Source organism: Danio rerio, chromosome 23 (assembly GCF_049306965.1).
Source record: "Danio rerio strain Tuebingen ecotype United States chromosome 23, GRCz12tu, whole genome shotgun sequence".
In the NCBI taxonomy this organism is placed as follows: domain Eukaryota; kingdom Metazoa; phylum Chordata; class Actinopteri; order Cypriniformes; family Danionidae; genus Danio; species Danio rerio.
This window is the reverse complement of record NC_133198.1, coordinates 1332975-1347500: the sequence shown is the minus strand read 5'-3', so window position 1 is coordinate 1347500 and position 14526 is coordinate 1332975. Positions and strand designations below refer to the sequence as shown.

At 39.9% G+C, this 14526-nt stretch overlaps 1 protein-coding gene across 18 annotated transcripts in view; it reads right to left on the bottom strand.

The window, feature by feature from the left end:
* utrn (utrophin) overlaps positions 1–14526 on the bottom strand; it is a 311025-nt gene that overhangs the window by 205319 nt on the left and 91180 nt on the right. For 11 of the 18 annotated variants that reach the window (XM_073939615.1, XM_073939623.1, XM_073939621.1 and 8 more), the window contains 13 exons: positions 13579–13758; positions 12922–13056; positions 11509–11658; positions 11179–11340; positions 10847–10978; positions 9301–9474; positions 7642–7797; positions 7386–7556; positions 7066–7245; positions 6741–6869; positions 4583–4753; positions 2273–2428; positions 1713–1844 (listed from right to left, as the gene is read on the bottom strand). In XM_073939615.1, the coding sequence (XP_073795716.1) occupies positions 1713–1844; positions 2273–2428; positions 4583–4753; positions 6741–6869; positions 7066–7245; positions 7386–7556; positions 7642–7797; positions 9301–9474; positions 10847–10978; positions 11179–11340; positions 11509–11658; positions 12922–13056; positions 13579–13758 (2028 nt within the window). The remainder of the gene's footprint in view (positions 1–1712; positions 1845–2272; positions 2429–4582; positions 4754–6740; positions 6870–7065; positions 7246–7385; positions 7557–7641; positions 7798–9300; positions 9475–10846; positions 10979–11178; positions 11341–11508; positions 11659–12921; positions 13057–13578; positions 13759–14526) is intronic. The other 7 variants (XM_073939616.1, XM_073939625.1, XM_073939622.1 and 4 more) reach the window with 1 other exon arrangement.

Sequence of the window (14526 nt, the reverse complement as noted above, 5' to 3'; positions counted from 1 at the left end):
ACTGTATTTCATTTATTTGAAGAATGCGGGGAATACGTTATAGATTCATTTTATTGAAAAATATGATATGATATATGAAATGAGAGGAAATGTGTAGAGAATGAAATGTTTTGAGTGAACTATCCCCTAGATGTAAATGCTGCAAACAGTATTTTATTATATAATGTGTATATATATATATATATATATATATATATATATATATATATATATATATATATATATATATATATATATATATATATATATATATATATATACATACATATTTTGTTTCAAATATATCCAAACACGAGTGACAAAGCCAGAACATTCTGTTTACACAGCTAAGACAGTTTTAAATAAACATACTTGGAACTAATTATAATAATAATAGCTGTAAACTGTGTTGTAACATTTTTATAACAATAGAGATCGACCAATAATCAACTTCACCAGTGTGTTTTCCTGAAATGGAAGCGTTTGTGAGTTTTGCATTATCGGCTTCATTAATAAATGGCTCCATCGTGTGGGCATCTTAAGAATTGAGTGTCAGATCATCATCACTGCTGCTACTTAAAGGGACAGTTCACTCAAATCTAAAAATTCTGTCATCGTTTATTCTGCCTTTACTTCTTTTCAAACCTTTATGAGTTTCATTGATCTGTTGAACACAAAAGGAGATATTCTGAAGAATGTTGAAAACCTGTAACCATTGACATCTAATCCAGTACACATCTTCTTTGGTGCAAAAAAACTCTCCGTTGGAAACACTTTACAAGGAGAGGAAATAGATTTTATAGGTAAACTTTGATATTTAATATCTTCTGGGATTTAAGATTAATCCTTCATTTATTTAGCTTTTTTATTTTCTGATTTACAAAACATTACGAGCAATAGCAAAGTTACCTGTGGACAGTATTCATTCAGCTCCACCGACATTACTCTAAATAGATTTATCCACTTTCAACACTGTTAGGGCGTACTCACACTACGCCATCCGTACCGTGCCCAGACCCGTTTCCCGGATCGTTTGAGAAGTGTGAGTGCGCTGAATCGGGCTCAAGCACGGTTCACTTGGCCGGCCCTGGCCCGGTTGGAAGAGGTGTGCCTGAGCGCGGTTCACTTGGGCTTTGGCGCGGTACGCTTGTGTGTGAGTGCAAAACGTGCCAAAGCCCGAAACTGAAAGCGAGATGTGACTTTTAAGGGGCTGTTTCATATGGATTTATTAATCATTCTTACTGTTCAGTGAACGCAAACTGCCGTAGTTTATTAAAGACGAAACCACTCTCTGCACGACAGCTGCACCTTCAGCAAACGTGCAGAAAACGAGGGCTTTATGATTGTTTATGAGCGCCAAAAGTGGCGGATGTGTTCGGGGAAATATCTGACTGCGTGTCACCGCATCCCTAAGGACTGTTTGGCGAAATATTTGACTGCATATCAAACCACTGACACGATATAACTAGAGAAATCTCCACTGTGCTGCTGAGTAAGAGAGCGCTTCTCACTGAACAGCGCAGCATCGATGACGTAAGCGCGCCGAGGCCCGTTTGTGGTGTGAGCGCGGGCCGTCGGGGGAGACGGGAGGGGGGACAAGCGTGCTTTGGCCCGGTTCGAGACAACTGTACCTAGTGTGAGTACGGCCTTAAAGACCCCGCAGTCACTCTGCATAAGATGGAATAATTATAGCAGATGTCGTGTGTGTCTTGAGATTGCGATGTGTGTGAGACCTTGTAGCGTGTGTGTAGGAGCAGGAGTGTTGAGCGGATGTTTTCTCTTCTGTCCTCGTCACACACAGACGGCAGCAGCTCCTCTCCTCTCCTCAACAGCTCCTCAACATCAGCTTTCTCCTCATCCAGCTGCTGAAACACACAAACACACACTCCAGCTCAGGACAAACTCAGAGCGCAGTGAATGGGAGAGTACAGCAAATCATTATTTACAATCCTATCTGCTGAAATAATGAGGGTAAAGCTCCAGGATGGTGTGATCAAGACTTTCAGAAAGAGGAAAACAATAGTGGGAGACTGATAGCGGCAGCCGGAAGAGAACCATGTCAGATTTACTGTCCTGCACACACTGCATTACACACACCTCACACAAGCGCTCATTCGTCTTCTATGTAATTTGATGTAATGATGATCGAATACACACATAAACACATATAAATGATCATACATTCTTCAAAAAAAATCTAATATTCAATGACTTCCGAGGATTTAAGATGCTGATGACCCATAAACCCTTCATGAAAAGGCTCCATAGTGCTGTTTTGAATGCAGTGGTGTACCCGGTGCTGGTCAGCGGTGTGTGTTTTCTGCTGCTGCTCCAGAGCTCTGATAGCGTCCTGTAGCTCCGACTCAAAGAGTTGTAGCTGTGAGGAGGACAGAAGAGCGGCTGATCTCCGGTCTGTCACCTCCTGCTGCACCTTCAAACCTGCAGACTCCTGCATACAACACATACACACACACAGAACCCATCACTAGCTTGTTTCCATCCACCTCTTTCATGTGCATTTTAAAATATCAGATAAGACACTGATTAAAGCAGGGGTTAGAGCTGCACAATATCTCATTTCACATCGATATCACAATGTGTGCGTCCGCAATAGTCACATTACAGGATCTGCAGCGTTGAGGTGCGATTATAAATGATTAGTGCAACAACTGAGAACACACAGGGCTCTATTTTGACGGTCCATGCGCAGAGCGCAAAACGCAGGGCGCAAACGCTTTCAGGGCATGTCAGGACACGTTTTTGCTAATTTAAGGACGGGAAAATCCGCTTTGCGCCGTGGCGCATGGTCTAAAAGGGTTGAGTTTATTTTCTTAATGAGTTATAGGTGTGTTTTGAGAATAAACCAATTAGAGCCTCATCTCCCATTCCCTTTAAGAGCCAGCTGCGTCGCGCCATAAGCGCATTTTGACGTAAAGTAAGTTCGCTTTCGCTCTCGTGGATAGGGAAACCTTTACGCACAGACATCAATTAGCCTATAAATAATTAATTTTGTTTGTTAAGCGCAAAGATTTGTTTCAAAACTATTTCTAAATTCAGTTCTTATTTCCAGCAAACGAATAAATGAACAATAATAACGAAGTGTGCTCAAAATACTGAGTTATTTCCAAATACACCTGCTGTGCCCCATATGGTCTAAAACCTGACAGGTGGACAAATCTAAGCTTGTTTTTAACAAAACAAATATAAATATGGATATAATAAATAATGCTGCTAATAATAATAACATTATACAAAAGCAAATTGAATAAACTGAAAAAGCCTCCCGAAATGAAGAAAGTAAGGCAGTGGTTTTTAAACTCATCTAGGCTAGAAATTAATGTTTTCTAATATTTTAATCGTTTATATTTATATCCTATATCTATTCTTATTATATCTTATATATATCCTTAAGGTATTATATATTTTTCATATGTAAAGATATTTGCGTATTGCTCTGCATCTTGTGTGTAGTGTGTAAGCCAGGCGCACTTTGCGCCAGACAATAGACCGACTTTGTTCTGGTCTAAAGATCAGACTATTTACAGTTTCTCAATATAGCAATGCGCCAAAACACGCCTGCTTTTTTAGAGCAGAACGCCTATGGGCGCACATATGAGCGCAAATGAATTTGCTATTTAAACAGCGTAGCGCAACGCCTCAAAATGACCCCTGCGCCGAGCTAAAAGTAGCAAAAGAGTATTGCGCTTTGCGCCACATTGCGCCGGGTGTATGATAGAGCCCACAGAGTTCCCACTCTTTAACAAACACCAAATTGAAGGACTTTTAAATGGTGCAGTAAGTCTGACACCCAGTGGGTAAACTAGGTATTGCACTCCTTTTTTGAAGCCCGTTTTCACTCTGCTCCTTCTCTGACAACTCCACTCAAGTGCAGGTTGCCAGATTGAGGACATCAACAGGAGTGAGCATGACTATCGAGCCTAAAGGCTGATTTAAGTCGTGTTGTAAATTAAAGCAACGACATGCGATAGAAGGAATATACTCCATATTAAAGGGAGTTTTTGTCCTAATCAACACCTGACATTAATATATTAGAAACAGCTTCTATTTCTCACAGCTGAACAACAGAACACAATGATCAGCTCGGGTACAGCTCATGTGCTTTATTCAGTGCTAAATGCTAATAATGTGAGTCTGAATGCCAATTCACATTACATTTATTGCCATACTACTAAAAGATAGTTAGTTAGATAGTTTGCAGCAAATAGATATCTCACCTGTTCGCCAAAAATGACTAATTATATCCCTGGGAATGTCTGACACCGGCGCATATACATTGTAAAAAACGTGCCAGGCACGAAAGCTTCACAGGCGTAGCAACAGTAACTAAGGAGGGCGGGGCTTAGCGAAGATTCAATTCAATGATGACGATTTTATTTACAATTATAAATAAATATACAATTAAAAACGAAAAACAAACAAATTTAGCGCTAATACATCATAAATCATGCTTTAATTTTTGATACTTTGCTAAATAAAACCTGTTGAATTGAATACTGGTAATATTCATATGTGGTTTCTGAATTATTGATCAAATGCGCATTGTTTGTCATTGTGCAAGATGACAGAGGCAGGGATCTCTCACCTGTGCAGAGCTGATGTGCTGCGCCACCTTCTGGAAGTTTCTGTTGAGGTCCTCCAGTTTGGGCTCCACCAGCTCTCTGCAGGACGGCCCTCTGCTGGTCATCAGGATCACAGCCTGATCTCGAGCGCTGTCCACACGCACCGTCATCTCCACCAGCTCACACAGCACCGCCTGCAGGACACACATTCAGCACGGTCTGATCTACTGCGGCTCACTAACAGCACTGGGTCATATGGAGAAAACCATTGTGCCTGTAAATTACATCTGACCACCGAGAGCTCTCCTAAAAAGTGTAGTAAATATTTAGTACGAGTTTTCTCTAAAAGACGAGCTACTATGCTGCTTTTTACAAGATGTAAAATGCGTCTCTGATATCTCCAGAGTGTGTGAATGTGTGTGTGTGTACACTCAAAAAAATCAACTAGGCATGTATTGGATTTACAAAATAAAAATTTGTCAGATTGAAAAGAACAAATCAAGTTTACGTATGTTAAATGATTAATTCGTGTTATTTGAAACCGAATCAAGAAATAATCAAATGAATTTGATCAGAACATGTTGATTCAATGAGACTGAGACGCTTCAAATCGACAACTCTCACTCTGGAGAGTCACTTCGCGCATATCAGTAGGTGGCGGTAGTTTGGATGTCACCATACGAAAACAACAAGAAGAAGTATCACCGCGTGTTTTCGGCACAGTTTGGGAATTGGTTTTCCCAAGAGCTTGAATGTTATGCATGTTATGTTGTTGGCTAAATGTTTCCTGTACATTTTATACTTTTACATTTTGAATAGGAGTACCAAAGTGAAGAAAGCTGTTTAAACTCAATAGGTAAAAAAAAAATGATGTTAACGTCCTACAGGTATTGCTTGGGGACCAGTTTTCTTAAGAGCCGAGGTTATTTTGTTGGCTAAATGTTTCTTATACATTTTATATTACATATTACAATTTTGGATATTATATAACATTTTGTATCAGAATATTAAAGAAGAAATTTGTTTAAATGTGATTGGTGCCTGCTAAAGGCTATAATATATATATATATATATAACATGTTTTCTGTTCTTATTGTGTTGAATTACTTAATTTTAAATCTTGCTTCATTGTATTGTCATTTAAAAAGAGTCATTTAAACAACAATATTGAACAAGAAATTTTCTAGCTGATTTAACAAGACATAATTTTGTTAAAGTAAAGCTTTAGTGTTACATTGAGTAAAGTAGAATCATTTTAATTAGAATAACACAATACAAACATTTTGAGTCAGTTAGTTGCAAGGAATTAGACTGACATATTGAAACCATGTTTTATCTACAAATGTGCTTTGTGTTCATACAACATGTTCAGAGCAGTTCAGGTTTACTTGATTGGATTAGATGCATAAAGGGTGCCACGATTAAATCATGTTCATTCAACAATTTTTTTTGAGTGTATGTGAGCTCAAAATAGCACACAAATAATGTTTTAAACTCTCTGACACAACATTCACATGGGCCGTCAGCGTCAACGCTTGCCATTCACTTTGAATGGATGACGTCAGACTTTGCCGAACTGCATTGTGGATCTGTCGGCATCGCTTCAGAGGTGTTGCTCACTGCAGAAGTTGGGACTTGCTCAACTTTTCAAGCGCTGACGGAAGCGTCAGCCAATCAGATCGCTGTATGCAAATACACCAGCTCAGACAGTGGCCTATTGCTGACTAATTTCATTGGCTGACGCTGCTATGACGATCACGTCAGCCCCAACCTTAGACACGCCCTCTGTCAAGCGTTGACGCTGAAGCCCCGTGTAAATGGAGCGTGAAACTGACCCTTTCAGGCTTTGACCTTTATTGTGGCGTTTTGGTGACTGCCGCTTTAAATTTAAATGAGATTGTGACCTTTTCAGAAGAGGGCGGAGCTACAGATGCCTGTGTGTCAGCATAGTGGCAGATTCAAAAACAAGACTAATGTCCTATGCTAATGAGGAAGAGATTGTCACTGGTAGGCAGGGCTTTCCCCTCATTTCCCCCTGACAAATATTGTAGGAAATACTGTGAAAATTTTCTGAAAATCATTTAGGAACTATTTGAACAAGAAACAAAAAGTCACAGAGGGTGAATACTTTACACTTCAACTGTGTGTGTGTGTGTGTGTGTGTGTGTGTGTGTGTGTTACCTGTATGATCCTCTGTCTGTCGGCTGCAGGTTTCTTCTCCATCTCGTCGAGTCGTATCTCCGTCTGATAGAGCCACGTGCTGATATGAGCCAGATTCTCATCAAACATCTCCACCTCACGCCTGTGATTCTACACACGCACACACACACACACACACACACACACAACAAGATATAGGATATCAATCTAATGGTGCAAAAACAGCACCAACATCACCAAAGTGAAAGAGAAAGCTGTGGCCAAATTAAGCCTCAAAATCAGCCCAGAGAGGATGAAAATGACCCAGCAGCACATAAGGGTCTTGTATGATCTGGATGATGCTCACCAGTACAGCGCTGAGCCAGTCCTCTATGAGTGTGTGCACTCTCTCCCAATCCTCATTGAGCTCAAAGAGCCGGTCCTCCAGCTGAGCCTCGCTCCCCTCCACTAAGGCCTGCAGGGCGGCGCTGTCCTCCATCAGCACTGACAGATCACTCTTCCTGCGCTCAGACTCCTTCAGCACACCCTGAACACACACACACACACACACACACACACAAATAATGCACTGCATGTTAGAAGTGGAGTAAAGATACACATACATTCATGAAAACACACACATTTGAGAACACACGCATGCGCACACACACACACACACACACTGACGTTGGCCCAGCTGATCTCGCTGTCGATGTCTGCAGGCATGTCTGCAGTGCTCAGCTTCTCCTTCAGCTCAGTCTCGCTGTTCTTCATCCAGACCTGCAGGGCGGCGCTCTCCTTCTGCACACGCTGAGACAGACTCAAGGCCTTCTCCAGATCCTGCTTACCCTCGGTCACCTGACCACACACACATGTTTTAGAGAACATTAGATTAATGGTTTTTTACGTCAGTCAGTGTGTAATGTTGCATGTGCTGGTGTACCTGAGCGCCCAGTTCATTGTAGAGTAACTTGAGGGCGGTCAGCTGCTCGTCCATTTCTTTAGGATTCTCCGTCTGTTGTTTCTGTACGATCTGTCGTCCGGTTTTAATCACCGTCTCCACCTCCAGCTTCACCTCGCTCAAGATCTTATACAGTTTCTGTGTTAAAAGAGACAGAACGTTTAGATAAAACACCAGCAGTCTGAGCGCTTCAGTTCTGCTGCATGATTAAAACATGAAAACCCGAAGCTACACAGAAAATAAAAACAAACTAAACTGCTAAAAAGAAATAACTAATAATGGAAACATCTATACACAATAATAATAATAATAAATGTAAAAAAAATAAATAATATTAATAATAAATGAACAGACAATAATGAAAAAGATAAAATAAGATAAATTGACAAATAAAAAAATAAAATAATAATAAAATAAAATAAAATATATATTATTTAAAAAAATAAATAAATAAACAATAAATAAAAAAATATAAAAAAAAATTATTAAAAAAAATAACAATGAAATAAAATAATTATAAAAAAGAATAAATAATAAAATAATAATAAAATAAAAAATAACAATAAAATAAAAAATGGATAATAAAATAAAATAATAAAATAAAATGAAATGAAATAAAATTATATATATATATATATATATATATATATATATATATATATATATATATATATATATATATATATATATATATATATATATATATATATATATTTATTCATGACAACCTACTGAAATAAACAACATGAAAAATTAAATTACAATAAAAACTGAAAGATATAAATATAAACTACTGGAAATTAAAATAACACACTACATGAGAAACAAGAAAACAGAATATAAATGAACTGAATTACTAAAATGTTATTAATAATTTAGTGAAAATAATTTAGCAACTAGAACAAAAATACATACACGAATAAAGAAATATAAAGCAAATTTTAGCTACTCTTTAAAAATGAAAAAAATATATATACAAAATACAATACAAAACACATACAAAATAGAACATAATATAAACTGATTAAAATAGAATTACAATAAAATCATTCCATTAATGCAACCAAAACAAAAATGAACAAAAACAATCATTAATAAAAAAGCTCCTAACAATTTTTACCAAAACTAAATGTACAGGAAATCTAAGAAAATATAAAAAATATTTCAAAGCACAACACTACTGTAAAAACATACTAAAAACAGAGCATACTATAAACTGTTTAAAATATAATTTAATTAAATGACTGCAAAAATTAATACACAATAATAAACTAAATAATAATGACTTCATTTCTACATTTACTACCTATAAATTACTACATTTCTGTGTAGCATCTGCATGTTCTCCCGTGTTGGTGTGGGTTTCCTCTGGGTGCTCCGGTTTCCCCCAAAGCCCAAACACATGCACTATAGGGGAATTGATCAACTAAATTGGCCGTAGTGTATGTGTGTGTGTAAATGAAAGTGTATGGGTGTATCCCAGTACTGGGTGGCGGCTAAAAGGACATCCGCTGTATAAAACATATGCTGGAATAGTTGGCGGTTCATTCCGCTGTGGCGACTCCAGATAAATAAGAGACTAAGCCGAAGGGAAATGAACGAATGATGACTAAACGTGCACTGGTGTGTGTGTTTTCTCACCATGCATCCGCTCAGGTGTGTCTGGATCTCGTCTGGTTGTGTGTTCTTCAGGTCCAGGATGTGCAGCTCAGCTTTAGCGCTCTCCAGAATCCTCCTGCAGTCCAGCATTCGCTGCTCAAAGTTGGCCGGCTTCTGAAACAGCTGGAATTTGGTGCTGATCTCACGCAGTTTACGCTAAACAGAGCAAACACAGTCAATGTTTTCTTCAAATGTTTCCCAAATGATGTTGAACAGATTCAAATATTATCTCCTTTAATATTTGTTCTTCTGGAGGAAGTCTTATTTGATTTATTTCGGCTAGAATAAAAGCAGTTTTAAAGCCATTTAAGGTCAATAATATTAGCCCCCTTCAGCAATATTAGTGTTGGATTGTCTCCAGAACAAACCACTGTTAATGACTTGCCTAATTACCCTAACTTTACCTTAATTATTAAGGGTGTCACGATCCTCCAAATCCTCGATTCGATTATGATTCTAAATTATCGAATTATCGATTATCGATTCTAAAGTCACGATTCGATTTTCGATTATGAATAATTAATTAATTAATTAATAACGAATTAATTATTAGTAGCCTACCGTTTAAACTACCTGACCTGCATGGTCTTTGTTTTACCCATAAACAAATCATACAGTAAATGAATAAAGGCAAGACATAATTACCACCTGTCAATCACTTATTTCTGCAGGACTCGTGAATAGGCAGTGATCTGTGTTGTTATAATGGCGTCGGTAAAAAAGACGCACAACCAACAGGAACCAGCCAACAGTATCTGAGGTGTTCGCTAAAATGACTAAGTACTTGTGTGAAAGTAAGAGATGGAAGAAGTCTACTGACCCGCTGACTGAGCGCATGACAATGTGTGTGCGTCTGTGTCTGTGTGTGAATGAGTGTGTGTGGTCACGTGATGTGCGTTTTCAGCGGTAGTGAGGAAGGAGGGCTGCTCAGAAATGCTACACGCCAGTGTGGATGTGGATCGTTGTCGTTCTAAAATGCCATTTAAAAACAAAGACATATTAGTGTAAACAGGGCCTGAGTGTGCGAATTTGCAACGGGTGCGGGGCGGAGGATCGCGATGCGCCCATCGTCTATCATCTCAACCATAATACGTACATAGCAGAGCTTGTAGAGCAAACTGTGTTTTTTTTTTGTCGACAACACAAACGTTGTCAACATAACTCACTGGAAATCCAAAATACTTCCACACCGGCGACTTCATTGAAAGAGGAGAGGGTTTAAGTTCTGTCGACGGGTCTCCTGAGTCTGCAGTTTAACAAGCACTTCAACAAGCCTGTTTTTTTCCCGCTTGGCAAGCCAAGCTAACGTGACATGGGGCGCGTGGCAGCATCGACGATTCTATTTTTAGATTCGATAATCGAAGTTAAGCATAAATTTCGATCGATTTCGATTAAAAAATATTAATTATGTATTGAAATTAAAGTTTATCGGTGACTGAAAACACGTTTCATTAAGTCCACTGAATAACAACGTGATGTAAAAATGTCAGTTGTCCATCAGTCCTGCGGGGGCAGCAGTGAGCCACACCTGTATCTGGTCCAGCTGGGTTCCTCCTCGCACTGGTTTGCCCTCTGAGGCGGTCAGAGGAACATTACCCACATTCCTCCGCCGCAGATCCTCCATTGTGGCCTCATGGGCTGCGATCTCCACCTGAATCGCCTGAAACGAAACCAAAACTGTAGATTATGATGGAGCCTTTTCACATGTGCATCTTCCTCAGCAGCAGAAGTCATCAAAGTTGGTGAACTCAGAGCGCAGTGAATGGGAGAGTACAGCAAATCATTTATTTACAATCCTATCAGCTGAAATAATGGCCGGAAGAGAGAACCATGTCAGATTGTGTGTGTGTGTGTGTGTACCTGAGCCTCCTGCGGCAGCTGGAATGCATCAATGCGGTCAGTGAGGTATGATGTGAGTGTTTGGTCCAGCAGTGTGAGGGACGTCTGGAGTGTGTGTAACGCCGTCTCGCTCTCCCGCAGAGTCGACAACTGCTGCTCCAGAGACATCTGACGCTCTGCGGCCTACAACACACACACACACACACACATAAACAGAAAAAGATACACCCACACACACACATACAGAGTCAGACACACACATACAGACACACACAAAGAAGCAAACACTGACATGCACACACACTCTGCAGTGTGTGTGTGTGGATATGTTCTGAGGTGTGCTGTGGTCACCGTGTGTGTGAGCTGATCGTAGCGTGTGTTGAAGTTCTCCAGTTTGTCGCTGATAAGTTCGTCCAGGATCCCTCCGTCGATGAGCGTCTGCGCCAGCTCGCGGATCTGAGTGCGATTATCAGACGGATGACGAACGACACACTCCACAGACTGAAACACACACACACACACACACTATTAGCAACATCCATCAGTCATGCTATAAAGCTCAAAACACACTGGGCTCTATTTAAAAGGTCCTGTGGAGTGCTTTAAATCTGCATTTTTATACGATGTTTAACGAAATCTCAACTGAAACATGAAGAGAGGGCGGGGCATACAGTAGCTCCTCCCCTTTAATTAAAAAAAAACAGCCAATAGCGTTTTGTTTCATCACAGCTCTGCCAGTGAGAGTGGTCGAGCTCAAGCGCATCAAACAAACAGCCAATTAAAAGAAGTGGGCGGGGCATGTCAGACACTAGAGAGCATTTGATTGGTCAGAAGATTTGATGAGAAACTGAAGTATGAGGAGACGTGAATAATACTGCTGATCCATTTAGGAGGAAGAGACAAACTGCAAACTTTACATCAGGTTTATACACTCACCGGCCACTTTATTAGGTACACCTGTCCAACTGCTCGTTCACACAAATTACCGATCAGCCAATCACATGGCAGCAGCTCAATGCATTTAGGCATGTAGACATGGTCAAGAGGATCTGCTGCAGTTCAAAGCGAGCATCAGAATGGGGAAGAAAGGGGATTTAAGAGACTTTAATCGTAGCATGGTTGTTGGTGCCAAACGGGCTGCTCTGAGTATTTCAGAAACTGCTGATCTACTGGGATTTTCACGCACAACCATCTCTAGGGTTTACAGAGAATGGTCTGACAGAGAGGAAATATCCAGTGAGCGGCAGTTCTGTGGGCGCAAATGCCTTGTTGATGAGGCCAGAGGAGGCTACGTGCTTAGGATTGTTTTTTGTTGTTGAGCTGCAGCTGATCACAGAGCGCTGAACAGATCTTTTAGTCACAGTTTCTTTGCAAATCCTGTTCTGTGGAGATGTGTATGTGCGTTACTATGGAGAGATGTTAATAAGGGCCTGTCAATCAATTCAGTGGGCGGGGAAAACCGCCTTAAAATCACTGGGATTTGGATCCTATTTTAACGTCTGGAAAATTTAAAAGAGAGTTGTAGTGTTTCTCACTCCAGTATGACTGCGTACACACTATACTACACACACATCTGTCCGAACAGCTTACAGTAGATGATTTTCAGCATAGGTGCCCTTTAATTTCCAATAGCATGGATCTGGATTGTAGTATTTGGCCTGTTTAATTTTTGTGGGTAAACTGTGATGATGAGTGTTTTCTCTATGTGTCTGTCTGTGCATGTGTATGCATGTGTGTGTGTGTGCTTGTGTGAGTGAGTGTTACCTCCAGAGCCTCGCTGACAGCCTGTGTGTTCTCTGAGATGTTTTCAGTTTGCCGGACTTTCTCCTCCAGTGTGTTCAGCCAGGCAGACTCCACATCCAGATACTGCAGCAGCTCAATCCAGCAGGACCACACCTCCTGAACACACACACACACGCAGACCAGATCACACCAACTTCAGTGAGTAGGTGAGTGAGTGTGAGTGAGTGTGTGAGTGTGTGTGTGTGTGTGTGTGTATTCTCAAGTGTTTGTAAATATATGAAAGCGTATGCATGTTTGCGTGTATGCTAATATGTTTGTGTGTGTGTATGTGTGTGTGTTTCTATATGCATATAAGTGTGCAATAATGAGTGTGTCCATGCGTGTGTGTATTTGTGTGTGTGTGTGTGTGCGTATAAGCGTGCAAGAATGTATTTTCTTGCATGTGTGTGTGTGGTGTGTATATATGTGCTATGAGTGTGTAAAGTGTGTCCTTGCGTGTCTGTGCGTATAAGTGTGCAAGAATGTGTGTTCTTAGATTTGCGTGTGTGTGTGTGTGTGTGTGTATGATATGTGTGTACATAAGTGCTTTGAGTGTCCTCGTGTGTGTGTGTGTGTGTGTGTGTGTGTGTGTGTGTGTGTGTGTGTGTGTGTGTGTGTTTGCAGTGTGCGTGTGTGTACCTCGAGTGTGTGGCACTTGCTTTTGAAGCGATCACACAGTTTCTGGTAGTTGTGCAGCACCTCGTTGAGTTCGGGGGTCAGATCAGGTCCACCAGGGGGCGTCTTGCTGATCAGCACATTAATATTGTCCTTCAATATCTTCACACGCACTTCCTTCTGTAACACATCCTCTTTCGCTCTCTGAAACACATACACACACACACACACACACACACACACACACACACACACACACACACACAAGAAATAAAATATAATGATTAAACAAACCAAATAAATTGATGGATATATAAATAAAGTCTTAATTGAACCTAAGATAGAAAATTATCATAAAAAAATAATGATTAGGGCCAGTTCAGTGGCTCACTGTGGCCTCACAACAAGAAGGTCGCTTGTTCGACTTTGCATGTTCTCCCCGTGTTGGCGTGGGTTTCCTCCGGGTGCTCCGGTTTCCCTCACAGTCCAAACACATGCGCTATAGGGGAATTGATGAACTAAATTGGTCGTAGTGTCTGTGTGAATGATTGTGTATGGGTGTTTCCCAGTACTGGGTTGCAGCTGGAAGGGCATCCGCTGTGTAAAACTTATGCTGTAATAGATGCCGGTTCATTCAGCTGTGGCGACCCATGATTAATAAGGAACTGAGCTGAAGGAGATTGAATGAATGAATGAAAATTGAATAACGAATGACAAAAACACTAAATCCACAGCTGAAAATAATTAAATAAAAAATGCAAGAGTAAAATGAAAGATCAAACTGTGTATATAATTGGTGAAAATTTGATTGTAAGCATACCAAATATCTACAAATGTATATGTGTTTGTAATGAAAGATTAACAATCATTATGTATATGGGTGCTATAATCAATCAATATTTATGTAACAGAATTTAAACATTCATGAAAATACCAAAACTAAATAAAAAAAATAAATAAAACAAGTATAAT